At 42.3% G+C, this 22,138-nt stretch overlaps 1 protein-coding gene and 1 long non-coding RNA gene across 6 annotated transcripts in view; one reads left to right on the top strand and one right to left on the bottom strand.

Moving 5' to 3' along the window:
- DNM3 (dynamin 3) overlaps positions 1 to 22,138 on the bottom strand; it is a 469,385-nt gene that overhangs the window by 387,269 nt on the left and 59,978 nt on the right. For all 5 annotated transcript variants that reach the window (XM_084791206.1, XM_084791207.1, XM_084791203.1 and 2 more), the window contains exon 2: positions 10,560 to 10,633. In XM_084791206.1, coding sequence (XP_084647332.1) covers positions 10,560 to 10,633 — 74 coding nt within the window. The remainder of the gene's footprint in view (positions 1 to 10,559; positions 10,634 to 22,138) is intronic.
- LOC311602775 lies at positions 3,961 to 21,741 on the top strand. The gene is made up of 4 exons (XR_014780844.1): positions 3,961 to 4,228; positions 14,233 to 14,352; positions 21,019 to 21,145; positions 21,439 to 21,741. It is a non-coding gene; the product is annotated as an uncharacterized lncRNA (long non-coding RNA).

Here is a 22,138-nt window from a genome sequence, read left to right as displayed (position 1 = left end):
ACACCCTTGTAAATCAAAACAAGCCTGTGTTCTATTTAACTATATTTGCCCCTTAGTTAGACATCTGCACTAACATATGATAGTCTCATATGGATATCAGTAGATATATACAGTGCAAAATTAAAGCGTTCAAATATTATAATAATAATAATAATAAGCTAATATATAAGATACATGTTATTATGAAGAGTTAAATATACTATAGGCCTAATAAGAAAAAACATTTTTATAAACAATGAAAATATCAAGGGAAATAGATTTAAATTAAAACTGCAGTCAGTATGCATTAAAGACCCCTTCCCCCCACTGGCCACGATCCAGGCCTGAGTCTATGATTGCTTTTGACACACATTATGAAACAGACTCTCTTCCTAAGTCCATTTTAAAAATACTTATGAAGTGCTACCAAGCTCCAAGTTCCTACATAACAGGAAGCTAAAAGAAAGACACAATTCCACCTAGTGTGTGACTTATGTAGACCTTTAAAAGAAAAATCCCACCCCTTTGAATATCAGCCAAGATGATACTCATAGGGACCAAATGAAAAAGATGCGGAGGACGCAAGCTAGAAATCCCTCTGTTGTGTGCTAGGTACAGCATAGCTATTCAAAACTGGTTCATGAACATATGGAGGATGGATGCGTGGGTAGATGCATGGGTGGATGCATGGATGGAAATAATGGATGCACAAGATGGATGGATGGATGGATGGAAGGAAGGAAGGAAGGAAGGATGGATGCAAAGACATAGATAGAAAAAATATCAGACAGGGTTGGGGATATAGGTCAGTTGGTAGAGTGCTTGCCTAACGTGTAGGAAAACCTGAGTTTGAACCTTAGCACTAACACAAACCAGGTTTGGTGGTCCACACCCACAGTCCCATCTCTGGAAGATGGAGACAGAAAGGTTAGAAGTTCAAAGTCATACTTGGCTACATAGTAAGTTCAAGGCCAACCTGGACTACATGGAACCTCGTCTCAATTTTTTTTTTAATACAAAGCACACTGAGAAAGTAAGTGATGAGCAAAAATTTCTACCAGGTATGCAGAGGACTGCTAATGTTAGACTAACATAATTACTTTAAAGCTAATTAAAGCAAATTTAGTTCATATTAAAAAAATAAACACTGGTACTTAGCACCAAGCCATTTTGTAAACCTGCAGTATAACTAAGCTATGGTCTAAAATCAGGAGCGAATATAACAGTCAACAACAGGTGAGATTGCTCATGCTGCCTGCGGGTTCCCCGATCGATCGGTGCTTCTTAGGAAACAGGATGCAGGCTGTGACAAGGCCAACACCTGGAAGAATAAAAGGCCAAGAAGACACACTCCTTGCTTCCCAACACACCCAGCAAATGCAAACCCAGGGCATCTCGGGCTGTGATCTCTGTGATCTGAGACATAACAAAAATAATGAAAAGAGCAGTGGGGAGGGACGTGATGGCGAGTGTAGATATAGCCATGATGTGAAACCATGATGTGAAAGAAGTCTCTGCGCTTGCTCTCTATAGGCGTGAACGCCATGCTCCTCCTCTCATACTTAAATAGACACCAACCCATTGACAGTGCAACTTTCAGCCCTCTGTGGTACTGGTTGTTCCAAGACAAGCCAGTTTTTCAGTGGGAGTAGAAAAGAAAGAGGATAAGAAGAAAAGGAAATTCCTAAAGTTAGGTTGCTTATCCATCCTCCCCTCAAGGCAGGTTACTCTGACAGAATTTTGGAGTAAACAATACGTAAACCAAAGAGGTTTGGGTAGAAATCTAAGACAGCTGTAACCTTCAATACTTTCTCCTACAAGAAAACGGGGTGGGAACAGAGGGAGAAATGAATTATCATCAAGTCAAGGCACCTTCCACCTCACAATCACAAGCAGCTATGCTACCAAAGTGTGTAATTCCTTCAGCTTCTTTAGGGAAAAACACCCTTTGCTTAATCCCCACCGCCTAAAAGGAAATGCATTGGGTGTCAAGAAATGAGATCTGGTTTTGTTTATTTACAATGGCTCATTTGCTTTTCTGAAAATCTTCGGAAAAGATTGCAGTGATACAGGTTATAAATATGCGAATACTCTGACAAGCAGGACTACAGAGTGCACACTTCTGTCTGCTTAACGAGTATGTTTTCCCAGAAGAAACCTTTGGGAATTTATTTATTTTCACTGTATCCAATATTGAAAGAACACATCCCAAAGCACTTTCTAAAAGATGAACACTTTAGATTCCTTCTGTGCTAGGAGGCCTCGATCTCTTCTTGAAAACTCAATTGTTAATTCTTCCACCAGATATTTTCTGGCTTATTTTTCCTACTTAAATTTTCCAGAAATAAAGTTTTATACTTGATATCCACGAGACACTCAGGGGTCACCGGAGATTCTGGACTTTTAAGAACAAGGTGGCAGAGTCTAGCTCAGTGGCTGTGAGTCAGCTACAGACTCCACGATGTGGCTTTCGTCGCTGCATTTATCCCTACAAAGTCAGCTCCGTGGCAACTCAACTTGAGGCTTTTAAGATCTCAGCCTCTGATAGACTGTGAGGCCCTTAGGCTCTTGAGATGCTGGGCCAGGGTGCCAGTGGCTAAAATGTACATCCCAGGAGCAGGAGAGTCCAGCTCAGGACGGAACAAGTGCCTGCCACCCCACTGCATGGGCACAAATTACTCTGTGGATTCAAGGACCACACATGGAGACATTTTTAAAGAGAATGATATGTCATGTCCCAAACAAATGGTCTTATTAAGAGGGAAAGGAAAGACATTTAAAGAAGAGACATTGGGCAAAGCTGCCAGGAGTCTTGGAATGTGCTTCTAAGTGCCCAAAGGTGCCTGTTTGAAATACAGCTCCTGAGCACTACCCAGACCTAGTGAATCAGAACTCGAAATACCTTGAGGACGTTTGCCAGAACATCTGTGTGCACTGAATTTTAAAATAAACAGTCAAGGGAATTTAAACTATGCATCTGTAACCTGCACTTCATATGAAGAGCAACAGAGCCAGCAGGAAGCCCAGGCAGGTCAGAGCCACAGTTAAGAAAGAACATTCTCAGAAACGAGTATCTTTTTTTTTTTTACCATGAGGTTAATTTGTTACCAAGAAAACAAACATTCCATCCTTTGTAGAATCAGGCTGTCTTGTTCTGAAGTTCCAGCTTTGCTCAAACTCAGACAGCTGAACATAAAGTAGGATACAAAGTTTTAAAATGTTTCTGGTGTTATCATCCCAGTATTTCTACTATTCATATCTAATTTATGAAACTAGAGGGAAAACTCCTGGTCACTGCACACACATCAAGGCTGGAAGCCAGGCTGGTCTAACAACGCCTTCAAGGCAGCTAAGGAAGGCTGAGCCTTGACCCTAGATGTAAAGATTCCCTTGGCAACGCTCACAAATGCACCGTACTCAGTGGTGCCCTGACTCCATGCTCTCTGGCCTGAAGGGGTACTCCTGCAGCTCACCTTCTTGTGCTTGTGCCGCTCCCAGAGCCCCTGCCTGCACTGTCACCACATCACCTTGTGTTGGCTGGTGCCTCTAACACAGGTTTCCAATCCCCTTGCCAGCTCTCTGACCTTATTAAAATGACTGTGTAACAGTACCTCCAACCAGGAATACAAAATACTGGCTGGCACCCATTCTCCAATACAACTTACTCGGTCATGGATGCTGTCCCAGTTCGCTTTCTGATGCTGTGATAAAACACTGACCAAAGCTAACTTGGGAGAAGAAAGGGCTTGTTCGGCTTGTTTATATCTGTCGTTGAGGAAAGCCACCACAGAAACTCAGAGTAGGTCAGGACCATAGAGCTGCAGTTAAGAAAGGCTTAGCACACAAACGCATCTTAACTGGCTTGCTCCCTCTAGCTTCTTCAGCTAGCTTTTCTTTTGTGGGTTTTGGGTTTGTTGTTGTTGTTGTTGTCATTATTGTTTTGGGGGTTTTTTGTTGTTGTTTTTGAGACAGGGTTTGTGTGTGGTGGTTTGAATAGAGTGGCCCCATAGACTCATATGTGTCAATGCTTAGCCTGTAGGAAGTGACACTATTAGGGGGTGTGGCCTTGCTGGAGGAAGTGTGTCACTGTGGAAGCAGACTTTGAGGTCTCAAATGTTCAAGCTATGCCCGGTGTGTTACACAGTCTTTTTCTGCTGCCTGTGGATCAAGATGTAGAACTCTCAGCGCCTTCCCCAGCACTATGTCTGCTTGTATGCTGCCATGCTTCCTGGACTAAACCTCTGACACTGTAAGTCAGCCCCAATCGAATGTTTGCCTTTATAAGAGTTGCTGCGGTCCTGGTGTCTCTTCACAGCAATAGAAACACTAACTAAGACAGTCTCTCTGGCAGCCCTGGCTGTCCTGGAACTCACTCTGTAGACCAGGCTGACTTCAAACTCAAGGAAATCTGCTTACCTCTGCCTCCCATGTGCTGCGATTAAAAGCAGCACCACCTGGTTGAGCTAGTTTTTCATACAGCCCTGGCCCATATGCCTAAGGCATGGCACCACCCTCAGTGCTGGGCTGGGCTCCATACATTAAGGCAATCAAGACAATTCCTCGGGTACAGCATCTTAGTCAGGTGATTCTAGTCTGTGGAACAGTGGCATTCAAAGCAGCTGTCACAGACACATTTTATATTGCACAGCATCTATGATTTGAAGACAGTGGGTTAACTTTTAATAGATTTGTGTTTAAAGTGCACAAAGGCTGAAACCAGCCATGAACCCTCTCCCAGAGGAAAGGGTATTTCTATCTTGTGAACAGTCACCTTTAACTCGCCTTTGTAACTGCTGTCTTTTCATTTTTTATACTAATATTGAAATAAAGCAATTTTCCATAGAGAGGTCCTCAAGTAGCCATTTATCTCTATGATCTGCAGTATTTACCTTTGTAAGACTGTTACAGAGGCATGTAACACAGAAAGACTTGGATTCCAATGTCTTTAAAAAGCTACTTTCTGCTTTAGGTTGGAGCAGAGAATATTAAATTCTAAATAACTCACTCTAAAAGCAAAGACACTGGAATATGTTCCATGCTCTCGGTTGCTCATCCAAAGCATTTGCTCTTAGGGTTCGGCATGTGAGTGTGCCAGCAAACAGTAAGATCAGATGCTGAGATGGAGTAAAGCAGTATGGCGCTGATAAATGCTCCCAGACTGGCTCCCTCGTCTGGAAAATGTCCTAGCTTGTAGCATTAGCCTCTTTCTATCCAATTTTTCAGGGCTCTGAACAGTGGCCTGTTGTCTCCCTCACCATCTGACACTGACCAATACCTCGCCGGGCTCTCAGCCTCCGGTATCACACCTTCAGAAATACTCCTACAGTTGTTTGCAGTGGCCTGACGCTTCACGTTTTCACCTTTATTAGTAAAGGACAGATTGTCTGTTCTCTCACTTTCTTCACATAGTATATGATTTCTTTGGATGCTCTTCCATGCTAAGTACTAAGTGTCCTGGCACAAATGAAGGTACGGTGAAGGTCAGCTCTGCTTAATTGTTTGGTTTAGCAACCAGTACAGCGGGAGGTAGAGTCAGCAAGTTAAATATTACTAAATGTATAGCACGTTAGAAACTAGATGAGCTGAAAGATTTCATATTTACCTACTATGCTTTTCACATAAAACACCTTATTAAATATACAGTATGTCCTAGAACATAAAAGAAGGCATTAAAGTCCCTGTGCTTTTGGGTTTGCAATGTATATGATGTTCTATGAACACACACTAATTGTAAGTAAGGATTTTCATGGCGGCATTTGCTAGATGCTGCGGTTATAGTATGCTATGGCTACTGACGATCTGCATGCCAGCCTGCACTGTGGCTGTGGAGAAACTGTTGAGCTTTGCTGGGTATCTTTTCCCAAAGCAGGAATCAAAGTTCTGCCTCAGAAAACCCTGGCAAGGGTTAAGTGGAAAATACCCAAATGTTCAGAGCAGGAAAAGGTTTGGAAAAAGAAGAGCTAGTCACTAATAGTTTTCTACCTAGCACTGGTCCTGGGCATCCCAATTCTACTAAGCGTTTCCATAGTGATAGCTTTTATACTGCTGCATTAGGATGACAAGTGCAGATAGTTCAGGATGCTCCCAATATGTTCATTCCATGTCATTGGTTGGAAGGGCCGTTACAATCCGAGCGGGGCTTTTCCACCCATACCTGCCATCTCAGCACCTTGAGTCCAAGGCTATGAAAAGCAAGGTCAGCATCTTCCTTTACTTAGAAACCCTAAAATCTATCGCCGGAGCTCTAAAAACTTCAAAACGCAAAGGAGAAAGTCAAAAGTGACAAAAGATTCATTTTATGCTGATCAGACTTCTGTTCATTTTGGTGGCTTGACAACACTAGATGAATAGGGGGAAATGTAGATAAATCTGTGGAATTCATTCAACGAGGGGAAGAGTCATAAGCCGATGTAGGGTAGGAATGGAAAGACGGTGAAATACGGCAGAACGGTCATATGCGTTGTTAAACGGTTGTCTCGATGAATGATTAAATAGAATGCAACGAATCATCTATCTACTCATTCTGTTTAAAATAGCTTTTAAAATCAGAGATAAAATATTCCCTGGCAGGACAAGCAGTGAATAACACATACATACTTAAACAAAAGAGGTGTTTTTGTTACAAGTAGGAGCTGTATATGGTTGAGAAGAACGTAAGTCATAACTAAGAGAAATAGGAAGAGAAGATTTTTATTACCAACAAATGCCTGGGCTCTTCCTGAGGACAACAAAGGCATCACAAGAACATCACAGACAGAGTCCCCAGACTCAGTCCTTGCTTGACCTCTCCCCAGCTCGCTCTCCCCGACTCCCCACTGCAGAAGTTCTTCCTTCCTGCACACAGGTAGAGGAGTTCTAACTTAGCCCACCCTCCATCTCTCAGTTATACTAGCGGCGTAAAGTTCTAATCCTCCTGTCATGTTCTCACTGAAGACTCCTGGCCTCTGGTGTTGTCGCTCCCATCAGCTTTCTTCTTTTCAACTACTTCAGCATGACTAAGTCTTCGCTCCATTTTCTCCTGCCCTTCTCACTCCTACGCCTCCATACCTCCACCCTCCACCCCTCCACCCCTCCACCCTCCACCCCTCCACCCCTCCACCCTCCACACCTCCTCCCTCCACACCTCCTCCCTCCACACCTCCACACCTCCACCCCTCCACCCCTCCTCCCCTCCTCCCTCCTCCCTCCACACCTCCTCCCCTCCTCCCTCCACACCTCCTCCCTCCACACCTCCTCCCTCCACACCTCCACACCTCTTCCCTCCACACCTCCTCCCCTCCTCCCTCCTCCCTCCACACCTCCTCCCTCCGCACCTCCACACCTCCACACCTCCACACCTCCTCCCCTCCTCCCTCCTCCCTCCACACCTCCTCCCTCCGCACCTCCACACCTCCACACCTCCACACCTCCTCCCCTCCTCCCTCCTCCCTCCACACCTCCTCCCTCCGCACCTCCACACCTCCACACCTCCTCCCCTCCTCCCTCCTCCCTCCACACCTCCTCCCTCCGCACCTCCACACCTCCACACCTCTTCCCTCCACACCTCCTCCCCTCCTCCCTCCTCCCTCCACACCTCCTCCCTCCGCACCTCCACACCTCCACACCTCCACACCTCCTCCCCTCTTCCCTCCTCCCTCCACACCTCCTCCCTCCGCACCTCCACACCTCCACACCTCCACACCTCCTCCCCTCCTCCCTCCTCCCTCCACACCTCCTCCCTCCGCACCTCCACACCTCCACACCTCTTCCCTCCACACCTCCTCCCCTCCTCCCTCCTCCCTCCACACCTCCTCCCTCCGCACCTCCACACCTCCACACCTCCACACCTCCTCCCCTCCTCCCCTCCTCCCTCCACACCTCCACCCTCCACACCTCCTAGCCCCTGTGTTAAACTTCAAGCACATAAGCAACTCCCACCTTGCAACCACTTGACTTCCTCTTCCCACAGGACTGTCTGCATGACTTAAATGCCACTCTCTTCTTCCTTTGCTTTCTTTTTTTCCTCTCCCCCCTCCTCCTCCCCTTCTTCCTCCTCCTCCTCCTCCTGCTACTCTTCCTCCTCCTTTTTGACTTGTTTTGTTTGTTGTTTTGTTCCTTTTTCTGTGTCTTGAGCTAGGATCTCCATGTGTTACCGTGGCTAGACTAGAACTCACTACGTAGACTGAGCTGGCCTCAAACTTGTAGCCATCCCCCTGCCTCGACCGCCTGAGTGCTAGTTGATTCCCTTTCTTGCTGTTATCTAACATTCTGTGAACTTATATTTATTCATTTTTGTTTCTTTCCATTAGATGGTAAAGCTCTACAATGAGAGTGAAGCTTGCCTGGTGGCGCAGAGATCTTTAAGAAGTATTTGTTGGAGGAGGAGGAAGAGGAGGAGGAGGAGAAAAAGGAGGAGGAGGAAGAGGAGGAGAACTTGGTTGTGAATCCATCTGGACATGGGCATTTTTACTTGGAAGGCTTTGTATTATTCTTCCAATCTCCCTATTTGTTAGAGGTCTCCTCTTGGTTTAATCTGTTTTGGTTAGGATGAAATAATTAAAGAAAAGAAGTCATGAATCTGAGGACGTACATGACAGAACTTGAAAGGGAGAGAAGAAAGGACAGAAATTATTTATTTTTTAATATTTTATTAATTTATTCATATTACATCTGACTTGTTAGCCCATCCCTTGTATCCTCCCATTCCTCCCTCCCTCCTGCTTCCCCCCTACTCCCCTCTCCTATCGTTGTGACTGAGGGGGACCTCCTCCCCCTGTATATGCTCAAAGGGTATCAAGTCTCTTCTTGGTACCCTGTTATCTTTCCTCTGAGTGCCACCAGGCCTCCCCATCAAGGGGACATGGTCAAATATGGGGCACCAGAGTTCATGTGAAAGTCAGTCCCCACTCTCCACTCAACAGTAGAGAATGTCCTGTCCATTGGCTAGATCTGGGTAGGGGTTCGAAGTTTACTGTACATATTGTCTTTGGCTGGTGTTATAGTTTGAGCAGGGCCCCTGGGCCCAGATCTGCCCATCATAATGTTCTTCTTATAGGTTTCTTGGAACCTCTGGATCCTTCTATTTTCCCATTCTCCCATGCTTCTCTCACCTAAAGTCCCAATAGGATGTCCTCCCCTCTGACCCACTTTCCTGGTAAGTGAAGACTTTCATGGGACATACCCCTTGGGCTAGTGTCTAGATATAAGTGAATATATACCATTTGACTCTTTCTGCTTCTGGGTAAACTCACTCATTATGATCATTGGATAGAAATTATTTAAATATAGCACTCATGTATGAAATTCTCAAAATATTAAATTAAAAATATAATGAAGATAAATCTTTAAAATAAATATAATCAAATTTCTGTGATATTATTGATCTGTACTTTCTATTTCTACTTCTATTTTATGTTGTATATTTCAAAAAAGGTATTTATTGAGTGAGTCAATCAATCAAGAGAAAGCTGTATTTAAATAACTGGCCTCAGTTATGACATAAAACCGGTGTAGGGGGTGGAGGTTCATACATTTCATTTATTAGACTGAGGAAGCACCCCTCTGCTCCTAGTTTACTGAAGGTTTTCCAGGAGAATGTGTAATGCTTCTCTGAGCCTACTGAGATGATTCTGTGGGTTTTGTTGCTTTTAAGTCTGCTCACACAATTCATTACATTAATTGACTTTCAGAAGTTAAAAATATAATCTCACATTTCTTGGATAAAATAATATGATTCTACATTCATGCAGAATTTGGAACTCAAGGTAGCTGAAATGGTCTTTAAACAAAAGAATAAAATAGAAGTACCACTCTCTAAATTAAAAAAGATAATACCACAGAGCAAAGGTATTTAAGACAACATGGTATTGGTACAAGGGTAGAAATGGGAATCAGTTGACTAGAACTGAGAATCCAAATACAGACAGCAGCACTTTGGTGAAGATTCTAAGAACACATGAGGCACAAAGAACAGTCTTTTGGACAAATGATGCCCAGCAGTTGGTTCTTTATGAATAGAAACTGCAGTTAAACTCTTACATAATATTTAAAATTTAATTATATGCATGTATTTGTGAGTAGGAGCACATGACTACACTGTCCATGAAAGCCAGAAGAGGAGACTAGATGCCCTGGACCTAAAGGTGCAGGTGATTGGAGCCACCTGATGCGGATGCTGGGAACTAAGCTCAGGTCCTCTGACAGAGGAGGATGTGCTCTTAACCACTAGAGTTCTCTTTCTAGTTCTCTAAATAGGTAAAGTTTTGGATTAAATAGTCACACATACGATATACATACTTGCAAAGGAGCAGCCATGAGTGTTTGGTACTGGGAGCTTATTATACAGGTGGATTACAATAAGCAAAAAATGTCTTGGCATAAGAAACTAGTGTTAAAAATCTATATGCGTGTAAGACTTCCTCTTCAATGTAATCAAAGGAATCAAAAGACCGAGAGATAGGAGAACACGCTAGAGAGACCCGCAGGCAGCTGCTCATAGTGGCGGCAGAAGCGGTTTTGTTGGCACATCTAGTGGCCAGGAATGAACATGACAGTTGCCATGGGGTGTACACATCCACACAGTAAACCCCCTCACTAATTACCTGCTTTGGAGGTGACAAGCTGGAGTACAAGAGGTCGCCTGGTTACGATGCCGGAGCCTCGAGGAAGAAAATCCCTGAAAACAAACAAGAAACAGTAGATGAAGGCATTGCTGAATTTTAAACAGGACTCCATGGTAATCCCTCAGGTCTCCAATATTTCAATGTGTTCTCTGTCTCAAGACACCTAGACTCATCTATGAAAGAGGTATTTGCAAAGTTCGAAGAGCAAGAAAGCAGTTGTGTCAGCAGCTAATTCACCAATACATCCACTAATAATCCTCACTAAAACACACCATTCATTTACCTAGGTAGGATTCATAGAGGCTTGATTACGTTTCTGTGTGTGGCCCCTTCATTTTCACTTTCAGAGAACCTGCATTAACTTTTTAAAATGATCTAATAATAAAATTAACCCTAGAACTTCTGATAACTGCAAAATCAGTATTGCCTTTGGCTTCCACATTATTACTGCACCATGAAATGCTGGCCAAAATGAAAAGGGTGAATTATAGTGTATTTTCTAAATATCTTGAAATGTTTCTCCAATAAAAAGACTCACAAAATGTAGTCTCAAATGGAAGAAAATATTACATCATAGAAATTAACACTAGAAAAAAATATTGCAACTTCAGTGTTTCTTATTGTTCCTGTCAAGTGGGAGATTTTTGAGAAAGATTATATTGAAAATGACATGTTAAAATAGCATACACCACACCAATAAACCTGCTGCAAAGAAAGTACTGCATTAAATTGCATGGGCAACCTCACCTGTGCCATTATTGAGCCTGCAGTGTCAGAAAATTCACCAACACCTGTCTCACAGCTTGCTGTCTGTGCTGTGCTTTGATTTGTTGTTGTTATGTATTGGGAACTGAGCTTGCCACATAGGGTGTATGGTACAAGCACATGCCCTCTGAGCTGTGCCTATCTGCTCCCTTCTCTTCACTTCTTATTTTGAGAGAGGGTCTCACTAAGTCGCTCAAACTGAACCTAAATCACTCTGTGCCCCTGACGGGCCTTGAATTTGCAATCCTCTGGGCTCATGCCCTGCCTATCTCATAGTTTTAAAGCACGTTTACAAGGCCTCACAACTGTGGAAAGAATGTCACAGAATTCTATTCAAGGTAAACCTTTGACTCAATGACTCAGTGATGGTGTTCCTCAAAAATGGAAGTTTCAGGACCATCTAAAAGACCGAACTCCAGAAACCCAGGACGCAGCGTCAATGATACACGCTCATAATACTTAGGGCAGTAGTGGGGTTGGGGAGGCTACCTCTCAGGAAATCCTAACATTGACCAGGGTTTGCTCAACAACTCCACAGTCACACTGGTATACGGGAAACACAGAGACTTCCAAAAGAGCTTCAACACAATGAAATTTCAACGCACAATGACTTAGGAAATAAACAAAGGTCAGAGGAAATGTTTCGAAGCACAAGCCACCGGAGACACTGATATTCTCAGCAGGGAGTCACAAAGACAAAGTTAAGCAAAATTTCCTCTATAACTGTTATTTTGCAAGTACTAAAATACATTCTGGAAGAGTTCGTCATGAAGAACTATCTCCAAACTGGGCAAATGGCTTACTCCTTAGGCCAAGGTTGAGAACCCATGGAGAAGTTACTCCCTGCTGATGAAACAGGGAAGAGTAAGAAAAGTTGTTTGAATGGGAGGATACAAGGGATGGGATAACAATTGAGATGTAATATGAATAAGGTAATAAAATATATTAAAAACATATATATATAAAGATTTTAAAAAAGAAAAGTTGTTTGTGTTTCAAATTTTAAAACGCCACTTGAAATAAACAGTATTTTTTTTATTCACTAAAAAAAAGCACTGGCTGAGTGTGGCGGGGTGCATCTGTAACCCCACCACTCAGAAAGGTGAGGCAGGAGAATCCTGAGTTCAAGGCCAGCTAAGCTGCACAGCGAGACTCTGTCTCAAACAAAGAAACGAAAACACAGAACAGAGCATCTATGTTCTGTGCCCGCAACCAGAAGGGAAGGAGTTCATTTGAAAGTCAAAATGAATGAAGGGAAAACAAAACTCCGGAGTAGGAAGCTGGAAAAAAAGAAAGAAAAATCTGTGTTTTCATGAATGAAGTTTTAAGCTTCACGGATGCCAAAGAGAAATGTAGGGACTTAGGTGCCTGAATGCGGCCGTTTAAAAAAGGGAAATGCGCTTCAATAAAAAAGGGATAGAAGAAAAGGGAGAGGAAAGGAAGGCGGATGAAGAGAGACTTGCTGACTTATGCCCTCACGTAGGAGCCTGTTTCAGGCTGTGTTTGTGACTCCACGTTTACACAATATAGACTTAGCAGCCACTCCATTGGGGATGAGTAACATAAACCACATACAACGCTTTCAACAACCAACCGTCTCTAGGCATCTGGCTGAAAGTAGACCCACTGATACAGTAATGCTTCTCTCTGCTCTGTTTTTAATCAATCAAGCCTAATGTCGCATCGTGAGGAATAAGTGGATTCAGATATCCAGCCTCTTGCTTACTTGCAGTTGCCTTCTAGCATGTACTCTCACCAACCATGAACATATTGGGTAATGGAATTCAGCTATCTGAAATTCTCTCCTGTTACACAGGAGTCTCTAATATAAAACAAACCGCTAGGGAGAAATCTTTCTCTAATGGAGAAGTGGGTAGTCAGTCTGGCACCCTGTAGGTGCATCTCATTCTGATGACCCAGAAAAGTTAGAACCATATGCCCAGAACCTTCCTGCTGTGTGAGCTGAGGGCAAAGGACCTCAAAAGACACCAAGAACCCTGATTGCAATACCAGCTCCACCACTGCACATGCAAAATTCTCTTTAAACGTGTTTCAGTAATTCTAACTAAAAACCAGATCGTATGGCTCTAATAAAATGCAGCATATGGCAGCCCATTAAAAACCCAAGTACCATAAAAATGCACTTCCATGTTGCCATAATTATTGCTACATTGTAGTCATAATGTGTTCCCCCTGATGGCATAGTCGTCTCTTGCAAAAATGCCCTAAATCCCTATTTACAAAATGTTAGCACTTTATGAATTGAATATGAGCTAAGGGGCCACAGACCCCGTTTGAACTGCCCTCTTGGTCCAGACCAGCTGCGGTGGTTTGGAATGCTCAGTCTGTTATCCCTGCCTCCATCCACACCAAGCCAGGCACTGACACAAACAATCTTGAATAATTCATTAGCCACTGAGTGCAATCATCCACTTGATTTTCATTTCTATGTGCAATAGACAGTTGGCTTTTTGTCTCTCATCAGCATGTCTTATGGTGAAATTAGTTTGCTATATTAAAGCACAGGAGCTAATGGCTGTACCTTTAGTTGTACTTTTAACTTAATATATGTATTTTCTTTATTATAGTCTAATACAGACGGGGGAGGGAGGGAGGGAGAGGGAGGGAGAAGAGGGGCCAGAGATGCCTTTAAAACATGCACGCACGTGCACGCGCGCGCGCACACACACACAAATCAGGCACTTGTCTATCTAGTCTTAGCATATGTTTTTCATACAATATGTTCATCCTTTTCCTACTTGCATGATTCTTAAGAAAAAAGTAAAAATTAATTTCCATCATCATATACAAGAATGGAATTTGTAGCATTTCTTACTGGCCTTTTCAGAAATTTGGTTGCCAAGTAATATTTTTTTTTTTGCTCCAGTAGGAAATGGTTGGACTTTGAAAGCTCCATCAGAGAACAAGCTGCTATCTGTAGAAAACTTACACAAATAGTCCTTCTTTGCAGCAAATAAGAACAGAGATGGCTTCCTTCAACAGAGAGGTAAGCGGCCATTAACCAGATGGCCTGTTCAATAAATAGATGATCAGCAACTTTTTATAAATAAATATGGAGGCGTAACTCATACTCTCCTAGAAAATAGCTCCTGGAGCTGATTCCACGATATGTAAGCTTGGTCTTGAAGAAGAAATATATAACAAATTACTAGACGAAGCACAGCAGACTCCATAGATAAGTTCCACACAGAGTGCAGAATCAACACAGAGCAAGGAGTACCTGTTCTGTTTGTGTGGAACAACTTCATGGAGGAAATGTGAGCTAAGAGGCATTCCATAGTTTAATTCAAAGGCCTGGGAAACCCCGGGAGAACAGAACATTGAGTAACTCTATGAATTAAAGGCCAGAAGGAGACAGAAAAGGAAGTGAACTTCAGAAGCTTTCCTTATGGTTGTGTGTGCCTGGTACCATGCAAGTAGCAGAGATGGGGGTAGGGAGCTGTAAGTTATCATATATACATTACAAAAAAAAAACTCGAGTGTTGACAAAGGGAGACAGGTAAGATGAGGGAAACAGACACTGGCTGTTCTCGGTCATTCAAGATGATAATGAGAGTTAGGTCCAAGACAGTAATGATAGAAAGAAAGAGAAAATAAATGTCAGAACTTGATGACTGTCTTAATGTGGAATATCGGATTGTGGATGGTTATGATAAATCTCACAGTGGTCTATTAATCAAGACACAGTATTCAGGAAGAGAAAGGTTTCGTTATAGATGATGTTACCATGTACTAGCATCAGCACCTCTTTCTCTGTGTGTGTGTGTGTGTGTGTGTGTCTCTGTCTCTCTCTGTGTGTCTCTGTTTCTGTGTGTCTCTCTCTGTACCTCTGTCTCTGTCTCCCTGTCTTTCTTCCTCTAATGCTCTTGTTCAATACTATACTATATTACACGAGTATTATATTACTCTATATTTTATTATATTACTCTATATTTTAAAAAATTATCCTACATAAGACACAATACTCACATCTGTAACTAGCACATAGGAGACCAAAGGTGGATAATCATGGGTTCAAGTTCAGCTTGGGATATACAGTGTGCAGGGAGACCCTGACACTAACCCCTTACATTTCTTTACTTAGATGTCCTGAACCAATATCACTGCAATTCAACTCATTATCCCCCAACATGTTTTCCTTCCTCATTCCCGGTTATTAACCCACTTCATCCACATCCATACACAATGGCAGAAAAGAAATTCCCTGCTTTCTAACAGAATCTTCTGTGTACTTGTTCCCTTGGCCTGGATGCTTTGTCATATATATTCATGACCCTGCTTGGGACTCCCATCCTAGCAGCTTCTGTAGCCAGCTCCTACTAGAACTACAGAGCCTAGTTCCATGTCATCTGCTCTTAGGGCCCACCCCCACCCGAGTCCCAGCCTCTGTTTAAGTTCTCAGCAAACACTGGTTTGTTCATAGATTTGTCTTTGGCCCCTATATATATTCTTCCAGGGTAAAGTCAACGTCCAAGTGTTTCATTAAATTTCTACCTCTCCTTTCGGGAAGACTCCTGGTTGCTTGCTAGAGTCTTAACACACAGGAGAAGCAGTTGAATTTACTTCTTCAACTGGAAAATAGCTAAATGGCATGACATGGATAAAAGAACAGCAAAAGATCTTACAGTTTATCAAAAATTTGTCGAAGTGATTTGTTCTCTAATATGCACATTTAAAATCAGGAGGTATTTGCCAAAGTACAAAGTACAGAACACAACGTTGACCCATATTAGTCCTGTATAAAGACATAGAATTGATTTGAAGAAAAAAAATTTAATCTAAGAAACATCATACTTTTAAAAAATAGTCCTTAAATTAAAAATAAAACTCTTAAAATTATTTCTTTAAGTATGATTTTCTGTTCTCTGGAACAATTCCTGTGATGGTAACATCTCAAAACACCTCACAAGAAGGCAAGGAAGGTAAGGGACCAGGACAGAAGAAAGCAGAGGAGATATGGAGATGGAAGCAAATACAGGCTAATGGGTACTAAACACTGTTTCCCTACCCGCAAGAAGCTGGGGGAGGAAGGATCCTAAGTCTTATTCCACCACTGAACACAACGTGCTGTTAAGATGCCTCTGTGTTTGCATATCTGAACCCCAGAGCCTTGCCAGCCACTCCAATTGTAGGAAGTAATAACATCAAGACCTCAGAGTCTTTGGAAATTTCCATTGCAGTTTCCATCCCCTGCATACATTACTGGCCACATTAAGGAGGTTAGCATTTATCTATTTGTAAAAGATCACATTGCTGATGCCAGTTACTCTATAAAGCGTCCATTCCTAGCATCACTTCGCTTGGGAACCCTGAGAGTACAGTTACAGAAAGCATGGATTTTTTATACCCCAAAATATTAATATTTAATCCACAAAACTCAAAATTTCTAAGCAACACATTTTCATCAGCCAAATTAGCCATGAATCGATAGCTCCCACTAAAGCATTTAGAGTGTAAAGTCTCCCTCCATCTCTGAGAGCGATGAAGGAAGAGTGTCATCAGTCTACAAATGCTATGCTTTGCCCACCAGAATTCAATCAGCTACAAAAAAATAAGTTATTTACAAAATTTTAGCACAAGATTAATGAGTTTTGGTGCAAAATAGAAAAAGCATCACTCCCCCCACCCCCAAAAAAATTTCACATCATATTTTACTCTGTTTAGCAAACATGAAAGGAAATAGCAAGAGAGACAACTAAGAAGGCTGCTGGTTTCCTACCCAATGTCCATTTTTCCTTTCCTATTAACACAAGCCAGATTTCACTGGGGATGGCAACATGCCTAACTTTGATAAATAAATTAGCCATGATTCCCTAGACTTCCTTGCAAACGTGGTGGCCCTCACTATCTTCTGCACAGTAAGATGTCTTTGGAGATTGCTGAGTGGCGTCAGACGGCTCTTGGAACACGGTCTGATTTCACCCAAGCACACTATTTGCTTCTTTCTTCTTCCAGTCAGTTATCTGAGATTGCAGAGCTGCAGCAATAATCTCCACATGGTGAGGCAAGACGATATGCAGATAGAAGCCACGCGCCCAAGACCGCAGAGAAAGCACATCACAGAGAGCCTGGGATGGTGACAGCATTACAAATCAATGAAACCAACCTGACACTTCCTGGGAAGGAGAGAGAACGAGAAATGCTATCCTTTAGGCTAGTGGTTGCTATTTGCTTTTCATTGCCACCTCCTTATTTGATTTTTCCCTGATCAAAATCTCCCTTTGTAAATTTGATATCATAAATTTAAGTATATCAGCAGATTTGATGTATTTGTAAACTTAAATAGAAGATTTCTCCAAAAACCAACTTTACCTCCTCAGGAGAAATACCAAGCTTATCAATAATATTTTACAGGCCAGCAAATAAGAGAACTCAGAATATTCAGCATTCAGTCCTTTCGGCCATGTTTTCCTGCATAGTTCCCAAAGAGATAAACGTGGAGAAGACAAAATCCAATGGCTTTTGCCTCAAATCTGATGAGCTTCCTTTCCAAGACTAAAGACATGGACAGGATGAAGTGAAAACCTTACCCAGTCTATGCAATAGGAAAACTAACAGCACCTGTTGCCCACTTCCCATGATGCCACAGTGAGTCACCAACCTTTGCATTCCCACACTGCAATGGCTAACAAAGGCCCTTCTGGAGCAGATCAAGCCAGCCAGTGACAAGACATCAGGACACACGGGCAGTCACATGGTGACTAGGGATTGGCTGGTGCAGACAGCCCACTACTGTCTTTTCTTTCCCTGTAAAGGCTTCCTGGCCCAATATCTGTCCTTGGTCCTGAAGGTCTGTCATAGGTCCGTTGTCACAAAACTGGAAGGGAGATGCACAGAAGAAAGAAGAAGGGAATTAACTTCCCTGGTCAATACTGTGCAGTTTTGGTTCTTGCTTTTCTAGGACATTAAAACAAAAATGACATATACAATTAAAAGCTAAGATGGTGCAGGTCAGTTTCACCACTGAAATCCAGAACAGAGCACCACAGGACAGAACACACACCCTGCTTATTTATAAAGAATGTAAACGACTTTCCAATTAGCTGGTGAGTCCCCAGACCCAGCCCTTCCCCTCTGGAAGCTCCATCCAACATTTCCTGAAGTGGTATTAGAACGTCAGTCTCTCAAGTGATTCCAGGTCGCTCTGACACCTCCCTGCTGATGCTTACCACAGAAGCCCTTCCATCATGCCCCTTTCTTCACCATATTCTCTCTCCCAGGGGAGATATTTCCATATATGTCAGTATATCCAGATGTCTTTCCTCTCTGTTCTCAGGATTCCAAGATTCCCCCATCACATCCCTCCCGAGACAAGCTCTCTTAGGACAGGACTGTCTGCATTTGACAAAACACCTGCCATAGACTTGGCAAACCATCAACTCCGTATTTTAGAAATGAAAATTGGTGAATTCACTAGAGAGATAAACTTTATGGGATATGTTGTTAAATAAACGTGATTAAAGATAGCTTTCTCATGTATATTGTATTAGTCCGGCTTTTCCAAGCCATGGGAGAAGGCACTCTGAGAGAGAAAAGGTTTACTGTGGCTCATGGTTTCAGAAGTTTTGTTCCAGGGCTGAATGGATCCACTCCTTTGGGCCTCAGGTGAAGCAGAGCATCATGGTGGAAAGGCTGTAATGGAGCAGCTGCTCCTTATAGCAGAAATGAATGTCATGAAACTGGGCTTCCTCCTCCCTCTTCTTTATTTCTTCTGAACCACAAGCCTATTGATGCCAAACACATACAGGGCAGGTCTTCATTCCTTGGTGGTTAATTACAGTATGAACACTCTCAGCCACTCCCAAAAGTGCACATTAACCATCTCCCAGCTATCTCTCAACCTAATGAAATTGACAATAATAAATCACTTATATGCTCTATTATTTATCTTCCCCAAAACTATTTATTTCATATATTTGTTTTTCACTCATAATCTTTTATCAATTGCTGATATTATAAGGAAGAAAAGAGTAAAAGAGGAGACAAGTCATTCTATACCTAATAGACATTATATATGTGTGTGTAAGAGTGATAATTATAAGCATTTTTGTGATTTATCACTGTAAGTTACTCATGAAACTATGTGGTAGAAGTAAATATGTTTTTGTTTTGATCCCAAGTGTGGGATGTGAAACAGACTTATGTGCAGGTATGCGGTGTTTGTCTGCTGGAAACAAAGATGTGAAAGGATACATGGTATTTGTCCACTAGAAGAGGAACTGCCTCTTGTGAGGGCATGGTTTTTGCCAACTGATAAACATCCTAGTACAGACTCTGAAGGGATATATATATGCGCCAAAACAAGAGGCTTGGGTTTTTTGGTCTTGGCATCAGTTCCAGTCATTTGGCACTTATCGCTCCACTTTGGGACACTCCTAGAGAAATGCTCCAGAGAATGCTTCAAGGCTCTGGATTCTGGTTGCTGCAGTTATGGCCACCTTTGCTGAATTGCTGGTTTGCCAAAATCCTGACTATGATCGCTCCAATGAACTGAGTCTAAAAGGTCTACTTCTCCTGTTCCCATTAACCTCAATCCTACAAGGTCAGGCCCCATGTTGGGCACCATTTGTTGGAGATATTTTTATGTAACAGTGTTTGTTTCTCTTAGCTTATTTCTTAATCTGGATATCATACAAATAATTGAGACTCTTATAATACAAGGCTTAGTAGCACAATCTTGGAGCAGTTTAAGTCTGTTCTTAACCCTCTATGCTATTTTATCTTACTCCCAGCAAACATCCCAGCAATACTTGCATTTTGTAGTCTTCCTTGGCTCAAGCACCTTCCTCCTGATCTTTCTTGGACCTCTACCTGTGGCTGAATCTCCTGCCTGAATCTCCTACTTCATCTCCTAACTCCTCCTCCCGGGGCTGGCAGGAAGTCCAGCCCTATTCTCTCCCTTACACACTGATTGGCTATAAGCTGCTTTATTGACATATCAGGGGAACAATTGGGGAACAGAGTTTTCACACCATTTAGACAGGAAATCAGAATTTAAACTACACATTAACCTTATGCCTCCAAAGCTATGTTCGAAACGAAGGTTTGTGGAAGCTAATACTAATACCATCAAATCCTGAAGTGTATAAATAGTAGCTGATAGAACATACCAAAATAAACACAGATCAATGAATTATTTCTGACTACTTAATAAATAAGTGTAAGGACTGAAATTCAGGCCCCTAGAACCCATGCAGATTCCAGGTGGACATGGCAGCTGCTCACTTATAATTCCAGCCTTGGGAGACAGAGACAGAAAAATTTCTGGAGCAAGCTGGATGGAGAGACTAGCCAAATTGGTGAGCTACAGTTTTAACTGAGAGAACCTGCCTCAGTGAATTAGGTAAAAGAATGATTGAGTAAGATTTTTTATACCAACCTCAACCACCCACCTTCACAAACAAACATATGTATATGCACACACTGAGAAGGAGGAGGAGGTGGAGAGGGGGGGATTGTACTAAATATATCTGAAACAACACCTGGTGTCAAACATGTCAGTATTGCTGTAGCAAAGCATGGATACCCACTAAGAAAGATAAACACAAACTGAGTGGCCCCATGTCACTGAGGTGATGTTTGCCAATAAATGAGTTCTGGCTAATGTAATTTTTACTAAACAAGTTACAAAAATAATATTTGGTTTTCGCAGCACTCAGTATGTTTGAAGTTGTAGAGGAGAAGGAAGTACGCACAGTAACATCTAGCATACAGCAAGAGGTCAGGAAAAGTTAACTCTTATCGTCACAGTCATCACTGCTTTTTTTCCCAGAAGCATGGTAAGTTATCTTGATACTTATTTAATAATTAATTGTTTGGTCATATTCCTAAAATAATTATCTCTTCACATCAACAAATGGTGATAGTCTCTTGATAGCCATAGGCATTTCGGTTAATGGTAAGTTGTATTCAGTTAGTTACACTGTAAATTTATGGGACATGTGAAAGGAAAATCCATCAAAATAATACCTCGACCTTTAACCTTTTTGCCTGCATTCTTGAAAGTCCCTAGCTACCTAAAGACTTCATTTCCTAAGAACTCATCAGATTTTTCTACTTCTTTCCTCAATAGACGATTAATTCAAAACATGGAATGATTTTGAAAACCAGCAAAAGACTCAGCATGCGTCCCAATCGCAGTGCACTTGATTCAAACACAGAAGGAAGTGAAACCCCTGGCATCCAGAGTATCCCACACGCGTGTGGCAAGTGCTGTTTCCAGCCACTTGAAAGAACCACTGCAAAGAGCTCAAATTCTTAGAAAAGGAAAGCTCCCATTCCCATGAGGAGAGGCATTTATTAGCCCTTAATGGCCTTCTTTCATTGCCTTTCCACTGACGCATCTCTAATTGTTCCAATTATAATTTCAAGTAAAATAAAACCCATAGTGGTAAAAGTGTGTAGTTCAATGTGTGCATTGTGAGAAGAGGTCTATAACTGTATAAGCCACACACACACAAGTGCACAACAGCACCGATCTGGAGAGGAAATATCACCACAGAGAGGGAGGAGGTGGTGTGGAAAAGGCCCTGGCCAAGGAGTCAGCTGGGGCTCCAGCTGTGAGCTCGCCACACCCTTCAATCTATAAGAGACCAAATTTCTGCATCTCTAAATGTAAGGACTGGAGGACTATCTTCTAATGCCCCTGTTAATTCTAACACTCTTTCAGCCTCTGGCCATCAGTCAAGATGCTCAGGGTCCAACTGCACTCTCTAAGCAACACTGTGACTTGGTATTTTCTGTGCTCAGAAATTTAACATGTGTTTACAATT

This window comes from Acomys minous, assembly GCF_964271855.1.
Source record: "Acomys minous genome assembly, chromosome: 1".
NCBI lineage: Eukaryota > Metazoa > Chordata > Mammalia > Rodentia > Muridae > Acomys > Acomys minous.
The sequence above is the reverse complement of the archived record's forward strand: the minus strand, read 5'-3'. Positions and strand labels throughout refer to the sequence as shown.